Here is a 22471-nt window from a genome sequence, read left to right as displayed (position 1 = left end):
TATTACATAAACTTGCTGAACTTTCTAATTAGCTCTTACAGTTTTTCTGTGTATGCTTTTGGGTTTTCTGTATAAAAATCACATTATCTGTGAATATGACAGTTTGTGTTCTCCTTTTTAATCTTTATATATTTTATTTCTTTTTCTTTTTTTATTGCCTTGGCTAAGACCTCCATATGATCTTAAGTAGCAATCTTGTATTTTCCCTGCATTTGAAGAGGGTTGCTTCTAACACACGTTGTCAGTTTAAGGGATTTTTCTTTCTAGCCCTAGTTCTTGCCTAATGATATTGAAATTTTATTGAATAATTTCTCTGAAAAAAATTTTTTTAAAGATTTTATTTATTTATTTGACAGACAGAGGTCACAAGTAGGCAGAGAGGCAGGCAGAGAGAGAGGAGGAAGGAGGCTCCCTGCTGAGCAGAGAGCCTGATGCGGGGCTCGATCCCAGGACCCTGGGATCATGACCTGAGCCGAAGGCAGAGGCTTAACCCACTGAGCCCCCCAGGTTCCCCTCTCTGAAATTTTTGACGGGATAACATGGTTTCTATTTTGATTTTTAATTGGTGGGGTACATTATAGTTATTCTACTATTGAACTATTCTTACGTTCCTATGACAACTCAGCTGGCCATTATATACTCTTAAAATATGTACTGTTGAGTGTTATTCTGATTTATAACTAAGATTTGTGTTCATAATTGAGATATGTATAACATTTTCTTGTCCTTTTTCAGTTTTGATATCCAGATTATACTAGGGTCATAAAATGAGTTGGGGAGCTTTTCTTGTATTTTTATTCTCCGGAACAGTGTATATAACATAGAAATTATCTGTTTTTTGGATGTTCATGAAACTCGTTTGTACAATAGTCTGGATCTGATGTTTGCCAGAGGAAACCTGAATCCAAATTCAGTTTTATAAATGGTTTTGGTAGGCAGAATTCTGAGACAGCCCCCAAGGATCCCGTCCCTGCCTGTGCTCATCTCCCCTTCAGTGTGGGAAGGGTCATGGATATGATCTCACGTCCATTGTTAGTTTCCCAAACAGTTGACTGAGTTAACCGAAAAGGACCAACCTAATTAGGTGATCCTTTTAAAGGGATTGAGCCCTTCATAAAAAATTAGGGCGTTTAGAGGTGTGAGAGGGACTCTTGAGGGCCAGGGGGCGAGGACCTGAGAGTGGCTGCCAGGAGCTGAGGGCGGACAGTGAGACAATGGGACTCCGTACCTCCTGCAAACAGCACGAAGGGGCTAGGAAGCATGACTTGCCCTAGATTGGTCTCTGGATGAGGGTACAAACTGGCTGACACCGGGATCTCAGCCTTCTGAGACCCTAAGCGGAGAACCTAGCTGCGGTGTGCCCTGACTTTGACCTACAGGGCTGTGAGCTAATAGGTGGTATTTCAAGTTACTAACTTTGTCGCAAGTCTTTACACAGCAATAGAAAACCAATACAGTCATTTGCGGTTTGTTCAGGTTTTCTACTTCTTTGGTTACGTTTGAAAAATTGCATTCTGGGGGGATATATTCCTTTCATCAAAATTTTAACATTGATATAAAATTGTTAATAATATTCTTTTGCGATTCTAAAAATCTCTGCTGTCTGCAGTTATGTCCCCTCTATGTGAATATATCACGGTACACATGTATGGGTATGCAAGTGTCATGTGTTTCTATACATGTGTGTATCTGTGTACAGGTGTGTTCAGATATGTGCACATTCTCTTTCTCTGAATGATTCTTGCCAGAAGCTTGTTCATTTTTTTCAACTTGCAGATTCAGCTGTTATTTCTCTATTTTCTGTTTGAAACGTGTCTACGCTTACCTTTATTATTTCCATTTTTCTCTTTTCTGTAAATTTAGTCTTCTTTCTTTTTCTTTTAAAGATTTTATTTATTTATTTGATAGAGACACAGCGAGAGCAGGAACACAAGCAGGGGGTGTGGGAGAGGGAGAAGCAGGCTCCCCACTGACCAGGGAGCCTGAGGCGGGGCTTGATCCTAGGACCCTGGCATAATGATCTGAACCGGAAGGCAGATGCTTAATAACTGAGCCACCCAGGCGCCCCCCTCTTCTGTTCTTTTTTAAGATTCTTGAGACAGATCTGTGCTTGGTTTATTTATTTTCAGTCTTCAAAAAAATAAAACCATTTAACTTTATGAATTTTCCCTTAAACATCCCTTTCACAGAACCCCATACATTGTAATATGTGGTATTTTTGTTGTTGATGGGTTCTAATTATTTGGTAATTTGTCTTTTTACTTTTTAGTTAATGAGTTATTTAGTTGTGCATTTTGAGGGTTTCTATACATATGAATTTTCTTTTACAGTGTGTTTTTATATTTGTACTCTCATTGAAATACATTTATTGAATAGCGGAAGTGTGATAATATATGTTACTAATTCTTTGAAATTTGCTGAGGCTTTTTTTGTAATGTAGGTTATGGGTGATTTTCTCTCTTTTTAAAAAGGTTTATTTATTTATTCAAGGCAGGGAGGGGCAGGGGAGAGGGAGAGAGAAACTCGAGCAGATTCCTTTTGAACTTGGAACCCATCACGGGGCTCCATCCGACCCTGAGATGAGACCTGAGCTGAAACTGAGAGTCAGACGCCCAAATGACTGCACCACCCAGGCACCGTGGACATGGGCAGTTTTGAAAGCTGTTCCCATGTACTCAAGAAAGGCTATGTTCTTTGTTTGTTAGGAGCAGAGTTTGATAGGTGAGATAGGAAAGACGTAGAAGACTAGAACTCTGTGGTACATCAAGGCTGCTGATTTTTTTTAAAGACTTATTCATTTGAGAGAGAGAGAGAGAGAGCGCACGCACATGTGTGAGTGGACGGAGGGGCAGAGGGGGAAAGAAACTCTTAGCAACCTCCATGCCCATCACGGAGCCCAACTTGGGGCTCAGTGTCACGACCCTGAGATCATGACCTGAGAAGAAGCTGAGTCAGATGCTTAATTGACTGAGCCACCCAGGAGTCCTAAAGCTGCTAATTTTGTTTTAATCTTAGGTAGCCTTACTTAGTTTTGGTATTCAGCCCTTCAGACTGTGAGAGGAGCTTTGCTGGACTTTTTGACTGTGTTGAAATCTGGGGTGATGACTTCTTTTATATCTGAAAAAATTTTTTAAAAAGATTTTATTTATTTGACAAGAGAGAGAGACAGTGAGAGGGGGAACACAGCAGGAGGAGTGGGAGAAGGAGGAGCAGGCTCCCCGCTGAGCAGAGAGCCTGATGCGGGGCTCGATCCCAGAACCCTGAGATCATGACTTCAGCCAAAGGCAGAGGCTCAACAACTGAGCCCCCCAGGTGCCCCTGAAAATACGTTTATTTTGCCCTCACTCTTCATTGACAGTTTAGCTGGATATAAAGTTCTAAGTTCACCATTACTTTCTGCTGCTCTTGGAAGGTATAACTCGATTGCCTTCGGGCATGTATTTTTGCCAAAGTGAAGTTCTTTTTCTTTTCAATTATCCTTTTTCACTATTAGAAGATATTTTGTTTTTTCTTTTTCTTTCTGGCAACGTCTAAGGCTGTCTTTTTATCCTTGATGTTCTGCCGTTCCTCCCTGTTTCTAGTCAGATGTATTTTCTTTATTCAGTGGGTACTTGTAGTGCACTTTCGATTTAAAAAGTCATTTTTAATTGTTAATTTCTCACCTGCTACCTCCTCCAGTGTTGTTTCTTTGCCCCCTGCCCTGTTCTCTTCCACAGCTCACACCGGATGTGTGCTGAGCTTATGATCTGACCTCCATTTTGCTTAATTTCTCTCTCTTATTCCTTCTTTGGCTTCTTGATGTCTGCGGGCGAGTTCTTCAGTACTAGTCTCTACTATTTTCCAAATCACTCATGCTCTCAAACCGTGTCTCCAGCCCAGAGTGTGGTTTATTATCACTGTTACTGCTCTTTGTTGCCCAAACTGGCTAGTCTTTCAGACGCAGACCTGTTTCTGGCTGCGTTTGTTTCATGTGTGTCAATTTTGTCAGAACAAAGTTAATCTTCCAGTAGTCAGTTTTGATAGTTGGAACTCTCTCGTAGCATTGGGTTTCTTCATGTGCTCTGGACTTCTGGTCTGAACAGATATTTTCTTTTTGCCTTTCTTTTTTCCACTGAGAGTTTCAGCTCTGTCTCAAATTCTGTTCTCGCTGCCATGTATCTTGAGCAGGTTGCACAGAGCCTTCTTCACCAAGAGTCCGGGACACATTCAGCAGAACCGCCAGGACTGCTGGTGCATGGAGTGTAGAGCGAGGGGGGAGAGGAGTCAGGGAAGCCCTGGTTTTGGCTGAAATAACATCGACGAGGAGTGGGAGCTGGGGAAGAAGCAAGGCTGCTGTAGGAATCAAAGCTTAGTCACCACAGTGAACTTTCTAAAGAAGTTCATGTTTCAACACTTTCAAACATTAACGTTTAAAAAATGGTTCTTTAATTATGTAATGCTTGATACACTTTCTGATAGCCAAGTGGAAAGGTTAAAAGGGCAGTTGGATGTATGAGTCCTCAGTTCTAGGTTTGGGTTAAAGCTGTGAGATTAGGAGTGGAAAGCACGCTGTGGCATTCAGAGCCAAGGGGTAGATCCTGCTGGGAGAGAGCCCCGGGGCTTCCACCTCCCAAGTCTGGTGCACAAGGCAGAGGTGGCCATCGAGACCTGGAGGGGCTCCTGGGGAGTTCGAGGGAAATGAGAGAGTTGGCCAAAGGCTGGAGAAGGAACCGTTTAGAGCAGGAGACTTGACCACCAGAGTTGGCAAGGTACAGGCTCAAACAGCATTTCCGGGGAGCGGTGTGGGTGAGCCTAACGGGGATGGGAAGGTAAGGTCAGACCCAGTACTGACCCTCTGACTGAGCTTTAGTATGAAGGGAGCAGAGAAATGTGCCATGCTGAGAGGTGGTTCTCAGATCTTTTGTTTTCTGAAATAGAAGGCATCAGAATATGTTTTTCTGCCAACGGACGGATTATGACGGCTTTCCTGAGTCCCCGAAGCCTCTGTTCCACCTCACCTGCCCCACACCGCTGTTCCCCTGAGAGAAGGGGAAGAGTGTGTGTGTCTGCTCAGCCTCCGTGTTACCCGTCTCACTCCTCCCCGCGTCTCTCGAGGCAGTTTGCCATGGGGCTAGGGTTGGTGGGGGGGCCTGGCTCTGGTTTGGGTTTAGCTGGAGGGCAGATTCAAGGCCAGGCCAGGCGTCAGAGCCCAAGGGTCCTCTCGGGGGGATTCCTTCGAGCCAGAGGGATGGTCGCGCTGGAAGCAGCTATTGCTAACATTACTGTGGGGACGCCTGAATTCAGTCCCTGACCCTTCCTGCTTGGCAGGTCCCATACCCTGTGCCTGCCCTGTGTTTGGACAGTAGGGGACAGAAGTGACATGGTGTCCCTGTTCTTGGGAGAAAGGATGTGGAGGGTGGGGAACGGGTTCTCTTACCTGAGTATGGAAGCCTCTAGTTCCCTCCTTCTCTTTCCTGCCAGGATCCTGGCCACGGCGGGCACTGACTTTGACCTGCGGACCCTGCGGGCTGTGCGTGTGCTCAGGCCCCTGAAGCTGGTATCTGGGATTCCAAGTGAGTCTGGGAAGAGCCATTAGACCCAAGCCTGCCTGGGCTCCTGACCTCTTCCCCCAGCCTCACCACAGCCATGGACACACTTAAGGCCTAACCAGGGACCCCTTTGGCTCTGGTGACTCTAAGCTCAGGGCTCCTGACCCCCGGGAACCAGGTGTGAAGAAACCTTGAAATTCTCTGGGAAAGCCCTGACTTGGCTTCCCCAGCTGGAAACTTTATTCTCTTCACATTCTCTGCTCTATTTCTAGCTCTGCTTTGTTTTCTGGGGTGAAGGTACAGATGAGAGATTGAGCAAGTGGGTGGGCTGGTGCCTGAGAAGACAGCCAGAGGCTGCAAGGGACCCCCTGTTTTGCCTTGGGCTCGGCAGGGCAATGGACAGCCAAGGCCAGGTTAAGACATGCTCTTGGATTCTGCTGCTCGAGGAGCCAGGCAGGAGGGCCAGGGTTACTGTGGGGTTGGGTTTTTCTCAGAGCCCCGGGTGGGCAGGGGCTGAGAGCTGTGTCCGCCTGAGGCCACTACAGGAAAGCCCTCATTCTGCCCCAAGACCCTGCCAGGCGAAGGCTCAGGCCTGTATCTAAGAACTGGGGCCAGGTGGAAAGGGGGCTGTGGGGTTGAGCCTCCCTGTGTGCTGGTTCCTTTGACCTGGACACACCCGTGCTGGGGGTTAGTGGTCAGACACTCCTGGGAGTGGGTCCCCTGCTTCACTGTCCCCAAGGAACTGTGTCTGTTGGGAACTCCTGTACGCAAGATCTCTTGCTCTCGGCCTCCCGAATCTTTTGCTTCTCCCTCCCAGCACCCCCCACCCTTTCTCCTCGGGACTCTCTGCTCACTCCCCACGGAGCCCTTCATAGTCCACTTCTCTCCCCCGGACTTTGTACTCTGACACCCCGCACCCTACTTCTCCCCTGCTTTGGGACATTGTTCTGTCCACTTCCTTCCAAGGCTTATGCTTGGTCTCCCACCCCGGGGACTGTCCTGTTTGGTCCCCACCCGAGGACTCCCCTGTAAGTGCAGGCTGTTCCCCCAAACTCATGGTTCCCTGTACTCCCTGCTCATCCCCTACTTGGACAGTGCCCAGCCCAGCACTGTGCCCCGGCCCCCAATGCTGCCCAGCCCAGGCTCTGGCTGGTCTGCCCGCCTGCCCCCCGACCAGCCCCAGCACCGCCCCCTCCGCTCTGACCCGCCCTCCGTGGCTGCTCTGGTCCAGGCTTGCAGGTGGTGCTCAAGTCCATCATGAAGGCCATGGTCCCGCTCCTGCAGATTGGGCTGCTTCTCTTCTTTGCCATCCTCATGTTCGCCATCATTGGCCTCGAGTTCTACATGGGCAAATTCCACAAGGCCTGCTTCTCCAACAGCACAGGTGAGGCCTGGCCGCGCCCCTCGGACTCATTCATCCTGGAGGCCCTACTTGGGAGTCCAGCGGACCGGGGAGCTCCTGTGCCAGTGGGGGACACACACCACCTCCAGGAAGGCACAAACACCTGAGCAGACACAGAAACGCAGTGATCACAGATGATAGTAACTTCTGGGGAAAAACGAAAGGAGAATTGGCAATATAGTAATTGGGGAGCCTGCTTCACGGAAACCAGGGAAACCAGCCCGGGAGGCCTGTCTCCTGAGATGGCCCCCGAGCAGCCGTCAGAGCAGTGAGTGGGACTGCTGGGCGGCTGCTGGGCCAGAGGGCTCCGGTTCCAGGGCCCGGTGCGTGCAGAGGCCAGGGTGAGGGAGCGTGGGAGCAGAGGGGAGTCACGCAGGTTTTGAGGCTGTGGTGGGAACTCGGAGTCTTATTCTGAGAGAGGTCGGGAAGGCAGGGGAGGGCTCTGAGCGAGGCCGCTCCAGGAAGGCAAAGTCAGAAACAGGCTCGGGGAGGCCAATATCACGATCCAGAGAGATGGCTGGGGCCGGGCTGTTTTGGTGGAGGTGGTCAGAATGTGTGGGGTTCTGGGTGGACTTGTCAGGTCACGTCACTCGATGCAGAAAAAGCTCTTACCAAAATTTAAATCATTCATGATTTTAAAAAACTTCTTATCACAGCTGGTGGAAACATGTAGACTCCACAGGGGCCGGGGCTGTGAGGCCTGGGTGCTGTGACCCCCAGCCACCCTCTGGGTCCCAGTTGGCTGGACTCTGAGCCGACCTGCCTGGTGAGCAGGGATCCAGCTTGTGGTGGCTCCGGAGTGACAGGCGGATCTGCCGGTCAGGAGTCTTGGGGTGGCTTGGCTGTGAGGGAGAGGAGAAATCAGAGTGACAGTGGTAGGAAGAATTGGATGTTAGGACTTTGTCTTTTTTGATTTTCAGGTGCCTAAGTCCTGAGCCTGCCTCACCCGTGAGGGGCAGGTTCTAGCTGAGAAGGAGACGTTGACGAGTAGTTCCTGGGAGGGTTGGTCTGAGCTTGGGGAGGGCAGGTGGGGGCCTGGGGAGAGCTGGTGCACGGAGGGATGGTGGGACGTCAAGGGAGGATTCCCACTGGTGCTTGATTCCTGCCCCCAGCCCTCCCCGTGATGAGGTCTCCGCAACCCAGGAACCCCAGGAGGGGTGGGAGCACGTGGTGTTTCTGGGCTCAGGGTCTGTGCTTCACTCTTCTCTTCGCAGATCCAGATCCAGTGGGCGACTTCCCCTGCGGCAAGGAGGCCCCAGCCCGGCTATGTGAGGGGGACACAGAATGTCGGGAGTACTGGCCAGGCCCCAACTTCGGAATCACCAACTTCGACAATATCCTGTTCGCCATCTTGACGGTTTTCCAGTGCATCACCATGGAGGGCTGGACCGACATCCTCTACAATGTGAGTTGTGAGTTGTGCCTTGGCCCTGGGGCCGTGGACGGGCTCTGGAGCTCCTGCAGCCTCATTTGGGGTGATGTATCTGACCTAGGAGCCTCTGCCCAACCCCAAGCTCCTTTGTCCACTGTAGGATGAAATCTAGGCCCCTTCCTTCAGGTGGCTCCACCAACTGCCCACTGTCTACTCACACTCTTGGCCTTGGTCCTAGAGTCTCCGGGCAGCTTCTTGTATGAGTGATGCTGAGGGCCGGGTGGACACTTCCAGAGATGTTGCTGCTGCTGATCATTGAGTGGCCACGGCGTGGTCCCTCAGGTCCCCTGCAGGCTCGCTATCAGGCCCCGCATGAAGTGTCTCCTCCCTGTTAAGTCACAGAACCATCTCGAGAAACCCATTGTACAAGGAGGAAACTGAGGCATGGAGAGCTTGTTGAATATGCTCCAGTCCCTAGGATTGGTGGCAGCTTGCTGGGAGCTCCTAGCTACGCCATCCCTGGCGGGGTTTTCAGGATGGGGTGAGAGGCAGTGAAGCCTGCTGGCCTCTCCCTGTCCTGAGGCTGCCTGGGGAAGATAGGGCAGGGCCACACGCTGCACGGAGACGACATGCAGGGAGACCTCTCCGATGATGCTGGGGACCTGGGGTCAGAGTGTGTGTCTTGCACATTCGTGTCTTCTGCTGCATCTTTCTGGTGCTGTTTCCTCTTGAACGTCTTGCCCATGAGAGTGCCTACCCGTCACAGTGGTGTAGATGGGGCAGTCTGGGCTGGGGCCCGTGACGAAGCTGGTCTAAGGCCCTCGCCTGGTGACCTGTCTCGCTCCTGCCTCTCTCCACGTGAAGCTCTTCCTGGCGGACTCTGCCATGAACGCTGGAGCACAATGCTGTTTGCTTTTTTGTGTGATGAACCCCTTGCTATCTTCTACCCGCTGAAGCCCCACGAGCCCCCAGGGCATGAGCACGATTAAATTAGGCCCCTCGGGGCTCTGGGAGGGAGAGAGAGAAGGTACACACAAGCTGGGACTCTTGCAAGGTTTGGCCGGCAAGGCACAGCTGGCTGATGGCTGTGTTCTGGATGGCGTGGGTGTGCCCTGCGTGGGTACTGTGGGCGGAGGGTCCGGTGTTACCACACACTTCACGCCGAACTTGCCGCTTGTACGCTGGTGTGGGGTTTGGGCGACAAGCCCCTGAACCCTGTGCTCCCCAGCCTCGAGCCTGGGAGGAAATGACGGCGGTGTAGTCTGGGGGCGTGATGGATGGGAGGAAAGGGACAGAATGGGACCTTTTGCTCTGCGCCTTCTCCGTGGGTTCTCAGAGAGCCAGGTAGGTCTCAGGACTGGGTATCTAGCAGACGTGTGGTGAACGCTCACTGGGCTGGCACGGGGAGACGAGGACTTAAGAGAAGCCCAACGTCCCTTGAGCCAGATCCCCTCTCGGAGTGGGAGTCGCGTCTCACAGCGGGCTCTGTTCGACTGAGGAGAAGAGGAACAGGCACAAAGGCGGTATGAGGGGTTTTGCTGTTCTCTTCCTGCAGCCAATCAAGGAGTAATTTCCCAAAGACAGACTCTAAAAATAGCTCTGAGCTGGCCACATCCCCGCCAGCCCCACCTGAACAACAGAAACCTAGAGCAGGGTTCTGCAGCGTTCGGTGCCCACTGGGACTTGGCCGTCGGCCCAGGTGACTCAGACTGGTGGGTCTGTGCCCTGTGGGGGAGGGGCTGCACGGGAGCCTGACCCTAGGGCAGGAGGCTGTGGTCCAGAGAGCCACAGATTCCTCAGACGGGGGTTTGCCTGGGACCCACACTCTGGGCACTCCCCGAGATGCTCCTCGCACCGTGGCGAGCAGGAGGCCTTCAGTAAAGGCCTGACAATGGCCAGTGCTTTGAAGACGACGAAGGAGGATGAGGAGCGGGGAACCGCGTGAAAGCAAGGCCTGGCGAGGTCTGGAAGCCAGATATGCAGGTGCTGTGGGGTTGTGCTCTGGAGCTTTGGCGAGGCACCAGGACGCCGTGACGGTGGTGAGCTGTGAGGCTGGTGCCCAGGGCAGGGTCCAGGATTGGGGTCCACTCTGCACACTAACAGGAGGATTGTTGTAAATCAGACAGGGCTTTTAAAGGGGGTTCTTTGGAGAGAGAGTGTACCCCTCTCTTCCAGGCCAGTGCGTGCAGCTTTTATGGTCCTTTCCGATGTGTCGTTGGGCAGGAAGGCCCGAGACCGTGCCTGTGCGTCAAGGGAGAGCCGTTGGCCCGCAGCCGTGGGGTGGACGGAGAGAGAGACGGAGAACGGGCTTGTTGCTGGGAACGGGAGAGGAGAGTGTGTGATGGGAGTGCCTCTCGCCGGCCGGCCGTGGCCCCGGGGTGGGGGCAGCCTGGAGGCCTTTTACATTCTGACCAGGGGAACGATGCAGTCTCCGCAGAGAGCGTCTGTCCAGAACGGACTGCTGACGGCCGCTGGAGGTGGGTGGGGGCGTCCCGGACGGGAGGAGAAATGGCGGGCCTCATTTTGAAAAGTAAGTGGAGTCAGATGGGTCCTAAGTGAGACGCGTCCGCAGGAAATTGTGTCAGGCCCAGAGAGATGCAATGGTCTCGGGACAGAGATTTTTCTTTTTCTTTTTTTTTTTGAAGATTTTATTTATTTATTTGAGAGAGAGAGTGACAGAGAACATAGGACGGGAGGAGGTCAGAGGGAGAAGCAGGCTCCCTGCGGAGCTGGGAGGCCGTTGCAGGACTCGATCCCGGCACTCTGGGATCATGACCTGAGCCGAAGGTCTTCAGCTTAACCCACTGAGCCCCCCAGGCGCCCTAGAGATTCTTTTATGGATTTTTTTTTTCAAATAACCCTTTTTGAGATACAGTTCGCATATGATAAATTTTAGCAATTTAAAGTATATAGTTAATGGTTCTTGTATGTTCATAGGGTTGTGTCGCTGTCAACATTACCTAATTTTTGAAGATTTTTTTCAACTAAAAAAGAAACCCCGTGTCCGTTGGCATCACGCCGCAGTCACTCCCCGTTCTTCCATCCTTTAGCCCCTGGCAACCACGAATATATTTGTCTCTGTCTGTTAATCTATTCCAGACGTTTCCTCTAAATGCAGTCATAGCATATGTCAACCTTTGTGTTTCTAAGGTCTGTCCATGTTGTAGCACGTGGCACTATCTCACTGCTTTTATTATCAAATATGATTCCATTGAGTGGATATACTGTTTAGTTTATGTTTCATTAGTTGATGGAAATTTGGATCATTTCAACTTTTTTTTTTTAAGATTTTATTTATTTATTTGACAGAGAGATCACAAGTAGGCAGAGAGGCAGGCAGAGAGAGAGAGGGAAGCAGGCTCCCCGCTGAGCAGAGAGCCCAATGCGGGGCTCGATCCCAGGACCCTGAGATCATGACCTGAGCCGAAGGCAGAGGCTTTAACCCACTGAGCCCACCAGGCGCCCCTGGATTGTTTCAACTTTTTTATATCATGAATCACGTTACTGTGAACAAATGTGCACAAGTTTTGTGTGGAATATGTTACTTCCCTTACGTATTGGCCTAACCATGGACTTGCTAGATCGTGTGGTAACTGTGTGTGTAGCCGTCTGAGGGGCTGCCAGAGTGACTCCCACAGTGGCTGCAGCACCTTCTGTCCCAGCAGGCGTGCACAAGCGCTCTGAATTCTCTGTGTTCTCCTCGACACCTGGTGTCATCTGTCTTTTTAAAATTTAAGCATCCGAGGAAAAGTAAAACTTAATTTTTGAAGTAGTCATGCATTCATTCATTCATGATGGAAGTGATTTCTCTTATTTTTTACAGCGTTTTATTAGTTTCAGGTGTACAGGAGAGTCATTCAGCACTTCCACGCATCATCCTGTGACCATCGTGACGAGCGCGCTACTGAACCCCCGTCCTGTTTCACCCATCCCCCCACCCGTGTCCCCTCTGGCAACCAGCACTTTGTTCTTTATAGTTAGGAGCCTGTTTCGTGGTTTGTCTTTCTGTTTCTGTTTCTTTTTTTCTGTTTTCCATTTGTTTTGTTTCTTAAATTCCGTATGTGGGTGAAATCATATGGTATTTGTCTTTCTCTGCTTGACGTATCTCACTTAGCGTTACACTCTCTAGCTGCATCCCTGTTGTTGCCAGTGGCAAGATTTCATTCCTTTGTGTTTAGATGTGTCCCATCTTCCTCACCCCTTCGTCCATCCGTGGACACTTGGACTGTTTCCATACCTCGGCTGTTGTAGATAACGCTGCTATAAACATTAGGGTACACGTCTCCCTCTCAATTAGTATTCCTGTAATTTCGGGGTAAATACCCATAGTGCGGCTGTGGGGTTGTAGGGCAGCTCTGTCTTCACCTTCTGGAGGGACGTCCATGATGTCCTCCACCGTGGCTGCGCCGGCCTGCATCCCCACCAACTGCGCGAGGGCTCCTTCTTCTCCATATCCTTGACAACATCTTGTTAAGATTTAACTTAAATTTAACCAAACACCCATGAAGTGAAATGGTATTTCATCTTGGCTTTGATTTGCATTTCCTCTAACAACTTATGATAATGAGCGCTTTTATGTGCTGATCGCAGCAGTTATATGTCTTCTGTGGAGAAATGTATTTTCAGATTCTTTCCCCATTTTAAAATTGGTTAATTTGTCATTTCGCTATTGACCTGTAATTTTTCTCTATATATTACGATGTTAGACACTTACCAGATAGATGATTTATAAATACATTCTCACATCCTGTGGGTTGTCTTCATTTTCTTGATGGTGTCACTTGAAGTACAAATGATTGCTATTTTAATGAAGTCCCATTTTTCTGCTTTTATTTTCACCATGTGCTTTTGGGGTTATAGCTAAAAATTCATTACCTAACCCAAAGTCATGAAGATTCACTTCTGAGTTTCCGTTTAGTTTGGTAGTTTTTGTCCTTGTCTTTAGCTCTCTGACCACTTTGACGTAATTTTGCATGTGGTGTGTGCTAGGGATTCAGCTTCTGGTGGTCTTAGCACCGTTTGTTGGAAAGACCGTTCTCTCCCCCGTTGCATTGTCTTGGCATCCTTGTTAAAAAATCAATTGATCGTAAGTGTAAGGGTTTATTTCTAGGTCATCAGTTCTAATCTATTGATCAATATATCTGCCCTTTTTAAGGGGAATGTTTTAAAATTTCACTTTCCTTAATAATTATAGTATGATTAAATTTAGCTATTTTATACTGGATGAGTTGTGCTAGTTTGTGTGTTTTGAGAACTTGCTCTGTTTCATCTGCGTTGTCGAACGTACATCGACATTCCTTCATTGACCTTTCGATGGCAGCTGGGTCTGTGGAGTGATATTCCCTGTTTCTTTCATGATGTTGATCATTTGTCTTCTCTCCTTTTTTCTTAGTCAGTGTTATTGGAGGTATGTCAATTTAGTAGTTTTTTTTTTTTAAGAACCAAATTTTTAAAAAAGATTTTATTTATTTATTTGAGAGAGAGAGAGAATGAGAGAGAGACAGCGCATGAGTAGGGGGAGGGTCAGAGGGAGAAGCAGACTCCCTGCCAAGCAGGGAGCCTGATGCGGGGCTCAATCCTGGGACTCCAGGATCATGACCTGAGCTGAAGGCAGTTGCTTAACCCATTGAGCCACCCAGGCGCCCCAAGAACCAGTTTAAAAAAATGGATTTTTTCTATTGTATTTATTTTCAATTTTGTTGATTTATTCTCTTATTTCTCTTCTCTCCTCCTCTCTTCCCTTCCCTTCCCTACCCTTTCCTTCTTTTCTCTTCTTTTTTTTCCCTTCCTTTTCTTTTCTTTTGAAGCCCAGTGTGGGTTGAACTCACAACCCTGGGATCAGAATATGAGCTGAGATCACGAGCTGGATGCTTGGCCGACTGAGACACTCAGACCCCTTTATGGTCTTACATTATTATTTACTTGCTTGGGCAGCTTTTGGGCACTGTGTTTTTTGAGTACTTACCAGCTTTCTCCTCTTCCTCCTGTGTTCTGCTGTTCTGATGACGTGAATCTTAGATCTTTCGCTATAGTCCCACAGGTTGTTGAGGTTCTGTTGTTTCTTTCTTGTTTTTGTGTTTTATTTTTAATTTATTATTTATTTATTTGTAAAGATTTTATTTCCTTATTTGACACACACACAGAGAGAGAGAGAGAGAGAGAGAGAGAGAATGTGCACAAGCAGGGGCAGAGGGAGAGGGAATGGCAGACCCCCTTGCTGAGCAGGGAGCCCGATGCGGGGCTGGATCCCAGGATCCCAGGATCCCGACCTGAGCCAAAGGCAGATGCTCAACCAACTGAGCCACCCAGGTGCCCCTGTTTTTGTTTTTAAAGTCAGGTTTCTCTCTGCTTATCAGACTGGGTAACTTCTATTGTTCTCTTTTACTGTTCATGGATTCTTTCCTCTGTCTCCTCCATTCTGTTGTCGTACTTTTCCATTTAAAGATTTTATTTATTTGACAGACAGAGATCACAAGTAGGCAGAGAGGCAGGCAGAAAGAGAGGAGGAAGCAGGCTCCCCACTGAGCAGAGAGCCGGATGCGGGACTCGATCCCAGGACCCTGAGATCATGACCTGAGCCGAAGGCAGAGGCTTAACCCACTGAGCCACCCAGGTGCCCTGTACCTTTCCATTTAGATTTTTATTTTGATTATTGTGGTTTTCAGTTCTAAGTTTTTCACTTGGTTCTTCTTTGTATCTTCTATTTGTTTGCTGATACAATTCCTTTGCTGAAACTTTATATTTTTTTAGTGTGTTTTAAGTGTGTACATGGTTATCCTTTGAAGCATTTTTATGATGGCTGCTTTAAAATCTATGTCAGATACTTTTCTCATCTTTGTCTCTTAGTATCATCGGTCATCTGTAGTCAGGTTCTCCAGAAATAAAGAACCAATAAAATGCATACGTATGTGTGTGTAGATATAGATATGTATGAAGACAGAGAAAGAGAGATTGATCAATTGATTATTAGGAATTGGCCTTTGTGCATGTGGAGGTTGGCAAGTCCAAATCGGCAGTTTAGGCTGGCAGATTCCAGACCCCGGAGAGACAGGGGTGCAGTCCCAGTCTAAAAGCCCGCAGGTGGAGACCTGACAGAGCCAGGGGTACAGAGGAGGTCTGCGGGCAGTCTCCGAGAGAACTCCCTTCTACTTGGAGGAGTGGTGGGCTTTTTTTCTTTTCAGATCTTCAACTGATTGAATAAGGTCCACCACCTTATGGAAGGCAATCTGCTTTACTCTAGCCATTAAAATGTTTGTCTTATCCAAAAACACATTTGTGGAAACACCCAGAATAATGTTTGATAAATATCTGGGGACCCTGTGGTCCAGTCAAATTGACACATAAAATTAACCATCATGGCATCTATTGATCATCTTTTTTCATTCAGTTTTTGCTTTTTCTGGTTTTTGGTATGGCAAATAAGTTTCAGCTGAAAACTGAACACTTTTGGTGTTATGTCATGAGACCCAGATTATAAAAGTCAAAAGGTCTGGGCGAGATGCCCTTCTTTGCATTCAGTTTTTGGATCATGCCTGAGTGTTGGCTTCTGGCTTAAGCCCGGCCCATGGTGAGAACTGTTCCTTGGGGACTTGTGGCTTGCTCTTGATATGGGGGGAATAAGGCATGGGACCTCACAGCCTCTGAGCTGTGGAGACCGCTGCAGTCAGAAAACCAGACTTGGGCCTGGGGCCCCTGGGCTGCATTCAGGTGACATGTCTGTAGAGCTGACTGGTTGTCCAGTAGCCTGGGAACACAGAGGAGGTGTCCGAGCAGAGGCTGGGCATGCAGCCTTCCAGGTTTCAGGGGAGCCTCTGGCTCCCTGGAGCAAATTCCTTGGCTTTTCCTCTTGGCTGGGCGGAGACCAGGAGTGCTAATTGTCCTTGGTCCTTTGAGAGCTCCAGGGCAGCTTCCAAGAAAGTGCTGTGGGGCCAAGGGAGGCAGGTCTGCTGCGGGTCCTGCCACTCCCCCAGCCCCGAACACTCCCTGCCTAGGCCCTGCCAGGTATTTGAGGAGGGGGTGAGGGTGTTTCTGCAGCAGGAGCTGTGGGTCTTGCGACCCGTTTTTTGCTCATCTCCTTCTCGCCTGCAGACGAACGACGCGGCCGGCAACACCTGGAACTGGCTGTACTTCATCCCTCTCATCATCATCGGCTCTTTCTTCATGCTCAACCTGGTGCTGGGCGTGCTCTCTGGGTAAGCAGCCGCGTGGGCTTGTGCATCGCCTGCCCTCCCGTGTCCTCAGGCTGAGGGGCAGATGCTGCGGTCAGACGTGGGCGCGTGTGATGTGGGGAAGGTGAGGCCTGGCCTGGCCTCATGGCGCCTCTCTGTGCTGGTCCCTCCTGTCGTCCTGAGCACGGGCCAACCTGTCCTTTGTGCTGCTGTCCTGACCTCTCTCTTCACTATCCCCTGGCCTCCTTATCTCTAGTCCACCCTTGGCCTTCACCCTGTCCCCTGAGATGGGGAGAGGCTGCTGCTGGAGCTCACCTGAGTCCATTGTGTGGTTTTGGGGCAGCCCCAGAGCCTAGAGGGTCCCTCTGCTGCTGTAGTGGAGAGTGATGGCGCAGCCCCATATGCCGACTGTGGTGGTCACGGGGCTCTCCACCCCAGCCCAGCCTTGACCCCCGGCTTGCTCCTCCTCTCCAGACCCCTTTCTGTGCTGAGCTCCTCTAGGAGTGAACAAGGGAGGGTGAGGGGCGGGGATTCCCTCCTGAAGAAAGCGGTTTCCTGACCCCACATTGTACTTGCCTGTCCTGCATGGGGCAGAGGCTACAGAAGTGGTGTGTACTTGGGGGCACAGGTGGGGCTGGTGTTTGGGGGTCCTGCCCTCCCATCAGTCTGGGGAAGCTGGGTCAGGAAGGCCTGGCCTGTGCTTGGTCCCACACTAGTATGATACCCCCGGAAGACTAGAGGAGAAATCTCCATCCCGCCTACTCTGAAGTTTCCTGCTTAGGCCCGGGGCTCCAGAGGTGGGCTCGGGGAGAGGCTGGTGGACCAAGGGGCCTGGAAAAGAACAGCCACTGAGAGGTCCGTGTAGCCAAGGCCTGCATGCTCTGGCTCTGGAATGTGTCCTCTGCCTCAGTCCTCTCCTGTAAGGGGTATGTCACCAGCACGTCTTTCCAGGCACCTCCATAGGGACAGGCAGGTGCACAGCGCAGGGGATGGATGCACGACTTCTAGTCTGAAGGAGCTGCATGGTCTGAGCTGGAGGAGGCCTGGAGCTCAGGGAAACCACCCAGGGAAGGGGTATTTCCACTGAGATCCGAAGGGAGACCAGGAATGGGCTCAGCAAAGCGGGGGAGAGGGTTTCCCCGGCAGAGAAGAGCTGGGGTACAGGCCCAGGGGTAACCAGAGGGGCACGTTGTGTGCTGTGGGGATGCGTGGGGCTGGAATCGGAGGGTGTGGAGGGGTGAGGCTGCCGCGGCCGGCAGACAGCAGGTGTGTGTGCGTGGGCTGTGGGCTGAGGACAGTGCACACTGGGGAGCTGGAACATGAGTGGGTTCGCGGTGAGTTGGGAGAGCGCCCTGCTCAGGGCGGCTTTGTGTGGCTTGCCCCAAAGAATGTGCAGAAAGAACTGGGGAGCTGGGGGTGCTCCTCACGGAGCAGGGCCACGGACACAGTGACTTCCAGCCCTTCTCCCACTGGAGGGCATCCTGGCCTCTGGGGATGAGGTGATACCGGATAGTTTTCCCAAGTAGTCTCAGCTGAGCCCTCCCTCAGGCATCCAGGCCCAGCAGAGAGACCCCAGGGTTCTCTTTCAGGCCGGGCAGGCTTGGAAATAGGGTGGCCCCTAAAGCCAGCAGACTGTGCACAGCTGGCAGGTCCCACGCTGGCCACACTCCATGGCTGCACGGACTAGAAGCCACGTCTGCAGCCTGGCCTGGGGAATGCTTGTCCTGCAGGACTCCGGGGCTCGGCCACGTCTGGGCAGCGCTGCTACAGGGCTGGCTTGGAGCCCTTCCAGGCTTGTCCTTCCTTATGCCCTGGGCTGTCGCCCATAGCACATTCCGGAGGGTCAGGATCAGGGATTCCTCTTGGGGCTTTTCTTAGCAGAAGCCTAGAGAGGATAGGCCCGCTGCTCTCTGCCGTTTGAGAAGCGGCTGCTCTGCGGGGCCTGAATGGCTGCACGTTGCTGCCGGTGGCTCTGGGACTGACTCACGTGGGGCTGTTGTTGCCCCACGCCTGCACCCCAAACCTTCCTGCCCTCATCAGGGCCAAGGAATGGAGTCTGGATAGAGAGGGGAGGAGGGGCGGGGGCCCCGGTCCCTGCAGGAGTTTGCGGGGGATGGGAGGTCCAGGCAGGAGCTGGCTGCTCTCATTGCCAGGGTTGCCACAGCTCAGGCCCTGGTGGACGCTGGTCATGAGCTTGGGTCAGGGAGAGCCGAGCTCTCCCTCCTGCCCTGGCTGTGGGCCAGGAGTGAGGTCCGCTGGGCTCGCTGCACCAAGCCCAGAAGCTGCTTCTCTTGGAGGAGAAATGGCCACTCCTCTGAGGATAGACGTTGCTGTTGGGCTGCAGGGGCATGCCTGCCTGTCCTCTGGGGACCTGGCCTGAGAAGCTTGCCATGCTGGATGCCGAGTGTGCGTGTACTTGGGCGTGCCCGTGTGTCCATGTGTGTGGATGGCTTCCTTCTGGCAGTGTGAGCCCAAAACCTTGTCTGGAAGGCTGGGGCTGGGCTGCTGAGGGCTAAGGAGGGCAGAGATCTCTGTCCTCGTCTTCATGAGCCTCCCAGGTTTGGCAGAGGTGGCTCTGGAATGTTTTCCTTTCATCGTTGGCTTGCCCCCATGCAGTCCTTTCTTGCCCTGTTCCTGTCTGTCCTTCCCTTCCTAGCAAGGGCTCTGGGTATGAACCAGTGGAAGAAACAAAGTGGGAAGCCTCTGGGCTGATCTCGCCGAGAAGGTCTCTGGAGGGTGTGGATGACAGAGGCTGGCACGCAGAGGGTGTGCGCCTCGGCTGGCTCTGGGCGGGGCTGTGGCACTGTCCCTGCTCTCAGGAATGCCCCAGGGGACTGGGATGCACAGGTGTCCCTTTGTGCTGGAGGGTCCTGAGGAAGGAGCGTTCAGCTGGGCCCCTTGAGGGAGCTCCAGCTGGTGGCGAGGGTCGGCCCACGGCCTGACTGTCATGTCCCAGCCTCTTCCCGGTTCCCTCTGACTCTGTCCACACGCCCGTGGGCTGGTGGCCGTGCTCACACTCACTCTTCCTTTTCTGGGCCTGCGCAACGCAGAGAGTTTGCCAAGGAGCGTGAGAGGGTCGAGAACCGCCGGGCCTTCCTGAAGCTTCGCCGGCAGCAGCAGATTGAGCGGGAGCTTAATGGGTACCTGGAGTGGATCTTCAAGGCCGGTGAGAATCGGGGGCGGCAGGCGTGCTCCTGGCCTGGCCTCGGTCAGCAGCCCTGGGGAGGATGAGACCAGCCTGGGAGAGGGGAGCTGGGGCGTCTAAAGTGGTCTCCAGCTCTCCGGGGTCCTGACACCAGGTGGCCGTGTGGCTCTGGGGACACCGGCCTTTTCAGTGGAGGCTTCCAGCAAAGCCTCTCCTTGGACTGCTTTTTGCCTGTCGGATGAAGGCGCCTGACTCTTGACCTGAGCCCGCTTTGTGCTCTGCAGCGGGCTCGGGGCTTTCTGACTGACCCCCAGTCTACGGCCGGCGTACCTCCCTGCCTATGGGGTGCCTGCCAGGCCTCCTTAGGTGCCTTGTCTGCGTGGAGCTTGGCCAGTGGGTGGCTGCTCTTGGGAGGGCGAAGTGAGCCTGGGAACAGGCCAGGTGCCCCTTGTGTGGCACTGCCCGTGGGACACATGACGGTGTCTGTCTCAGCAGGGAAAGCTTAGCCGCAAGCCCCATGGGCTTCTGGGATTGGAAGGGCTGAGAAGCAGAGGGCATTCACCCTGTGTGCTCCTGGGGGTTAAGCTGTGGTCAAGGGTTGGGGTGGGAAGACCCCAACCTGAGGCTGTGTCTCGCTCACAGAGGAAGTCATGCTGGCCGAGGAGGACAAGAATGCAGAGGAGAAGTCCCCTCTGGATGGTAGGTGACCACTGTTAGCACCGTGTACCCAGTGAGACCTGTGAGCACGCTCACACTGGGGATGCCACGGCCACACATCCGTTAGGGCAGAGCCCGTTCTGGAAGTCATGGCAGCTCCTGGGGAGGGGTGAGCCACGGCCCAGCCTGGACGTAGCTGGCGGTGGGCTCAGACACCACTCCCGCTGGGCGTCCCACTGTGATTCAGGGCAGCATGTGCTCCCAGCAGGCCTGAGCACTGTGCTGTCCGGCCTGGCAGCTCACGCGGAAACCCAGGGAAGCAAACGTGGGAGACCCGTCCCTCAGGCTCACCCACCCCTCTTCAGGTGTTGAGAAGCCAGATGGTGCCGGAGGCTGTTGTGCTGGTCGGCAGAGACTAGGTCATTCCCGTTGTCCCAGGAAGAGCCTCTGGACGGTGCTGCTTCTAGAAGCTCTGAGTTCAGGCTGAAATCAAGCTGTACCTGTTTCTGGGGCTCAGGGCGATGTAGCTCCCAGCACAGCCTGGGGTTGCTGGGGTCGCCACGAGAGCCCCGTGGCCATGGTCACCAGCCTGGCGACAGGCACCGGCCTGGGGGCAGGGAGGCTGTTCTCCCTTTACACCAAAGCCAAGGCCAGAGGGATTGGCTGCATCTGCTGTAGCCTCAGTTGAACCCTTATCTGGGGCACTGAGCTGATCTGTGCTCGACGTTTATAGACCTGATCGACCTTTCTGCCCTCACCTGGCCTCGGGGCGGGCTGTGGGGACAGTCGGCTGCAGCCTGGCCTTACCCCACACAGGGCTCTCCTGCTCTCCCTGGTAGCCACTGACATCATCGCTGAGAAAAGGCAGAGCGGCGGCATTCGCCTCTGAATTCCTTCTCCCCGTTGCCCTGAAGACTGAGAGGGGCTCCCGGGGGCCCAGGGAGGAGACCCCCAGGAAGGCCCTCGCCCCCTCAGCTGAGGGATGTGCAGCTGGGTGCCGGCTCACGCAGCCCCCTCTCCCCATGCTTGTTTAAAGCAGTGCTGAAGAGGGCAGCTGCCAAGAAGAGCCGGAATGACCTTATCCACGCCGAGGAGGGTGAGGACCGGTTTGCTGACCTCTGTGCCGTCGGTGAGTGTGCTGGAGTCTGCCCGGCTGGACGGGGTCTGTCCTCTTGACTGGGCATAGCGGGTGCCCCTAGCTTTCTGCCTGCCCTGCTGGGGCCCCCTTCCTTCCCTGCTGCCCACTCTCCCGTGTCCCTCCTGATGGCAGGATGTGAGGTGCCTCCTGCCCTCTGGTGTGCACTCAGCTTTCTTGCCCAGAACCGGGCAGCAGGGGTGGACCCCGTGTCTGGCCCCTGGAACCTCCCTGCTGCCCGGGTCCCGCGACTCGTCCACGGCAGTGCAGCCCTGACTGCCCTCGGCTCTGCCGTCGCCTGGGTACACGCAGAGCCTTGGCCGCACCCCATGGCAGAGGGTCTGCGTGTGTGTCACTGACTGTAGGGACGGAGGGTTCTGGCCATCTTCCTACCCAGCCCCCGTCTTCCATGCTTCTGGGCCTCTGGCTTCATTCCCGTCTTCTCAAATGGTGACAGGAGAATTCTGGTTCATTGAATCACACGGACCGCCTTAGTTCCCTTCCTGAGGCTGCTACCAGACACGCCAGCCCTTTCTCAATAAATGCCCTGTTGCTCTGAGGTCTGCGGCAGGAGAGGGCTCGGCCATGGGTCTCCACCTCGGCAGGTGGAGAAGGGCCCTCGTGGTGGTGCCCTGTCACTGCGAGGCCCAATTCGGACACGGTCAGGCGGCCATGATCGCCCATAGTCCCTGAGCTGGCCCGAGGCGGAGGTCTGCTCCTCATGGTGGGGTCACATTCGTGAGACAGCTCTGTGAGGCGTTTACCTACCAGCCAACCTGCTTCTGTCTCTGTCTCTCCATCTGGCTGTCAATCTGGGTGTCTCCTGGTCTGTCATCTGCCATTGGTCGTCTCTATTTTCTCCCCACACAGGCCCAGTAAATGTGTGTCAGTGGCGTGGGGTTTGTGCCTGTTTCTCAGATCACTTGCCTGCCCCTCACCCACACGCGTGTGCACACACACAGTGTTGAGATCTCTGCATGTCACAGAAATGCTTTCATACGGATTTTTCTGGAGACCACTCCCCTCAGAAGTCTGATTCTGATTCTCGTTTGGTGCCCCATGCG

General features: G+C 52.6%; 1 protein-coding gene across 8 annotated transcripts in view; it reads left to right on the top strand.

Moving 5' to 3' along the window:
* CACNA1B (calcium voltage-gated channel subunit alpha1 B) overlaps positions 1-22471 on the top strand; it is a 176193-nt gene that overhangs the window by 26669 nt on the left and 127053 nt on the right. For 6 of the 8 annotated variants that reach the window (XM_044264401.1, XM_044264398.1, XM_044264397.1 and 3 more), the window contains 7 exons: positions 5461-5552; positions 6760-6912; positions 8145-8335; positions 16391-16494; positions 19521-19636; positions 20258-20314; positions 21309-21401. In XM_044264401.1, the coding sequence (XP_044120336.1) occupies positions 5461-5552; positions 6760-6912; positions 8145-8335; positions 16391-16494; positions 19521-19636; positions 20258-20314; positions 21309-21401 (806 nt within the window). The remainder of the gene's footprint in view (positions 1-5460; positions 5553-6759; positions 6913-8144; positions 8336-16390; positions 16495-19520; positions 19637-20257; positions 20315-21308; positions 21402-22471) is intronic. The other 2 variants (XM_044264402.1, XM_044264399.1) reach the window with 1 other exon arrangement.

This window comes from Neovison vison, chromosome 9 (assembly GCF_020171115.1).
Source record: "Neovison vison isolate M4711 chromosome 9, ASM_NN_V1, whole genome shotgun sequence".
Lineage (NCBI taxonomy): Eukaryota > Metazoa > Chordata > Mammalia > Carnivora > Mustelidae > Neogale > Neogale vison.
The sequence above is the reverse complement of the archived record's forward strand: the minus strand, read 5'-3'. Positions and strand labels throughout refer to the sequence as shown.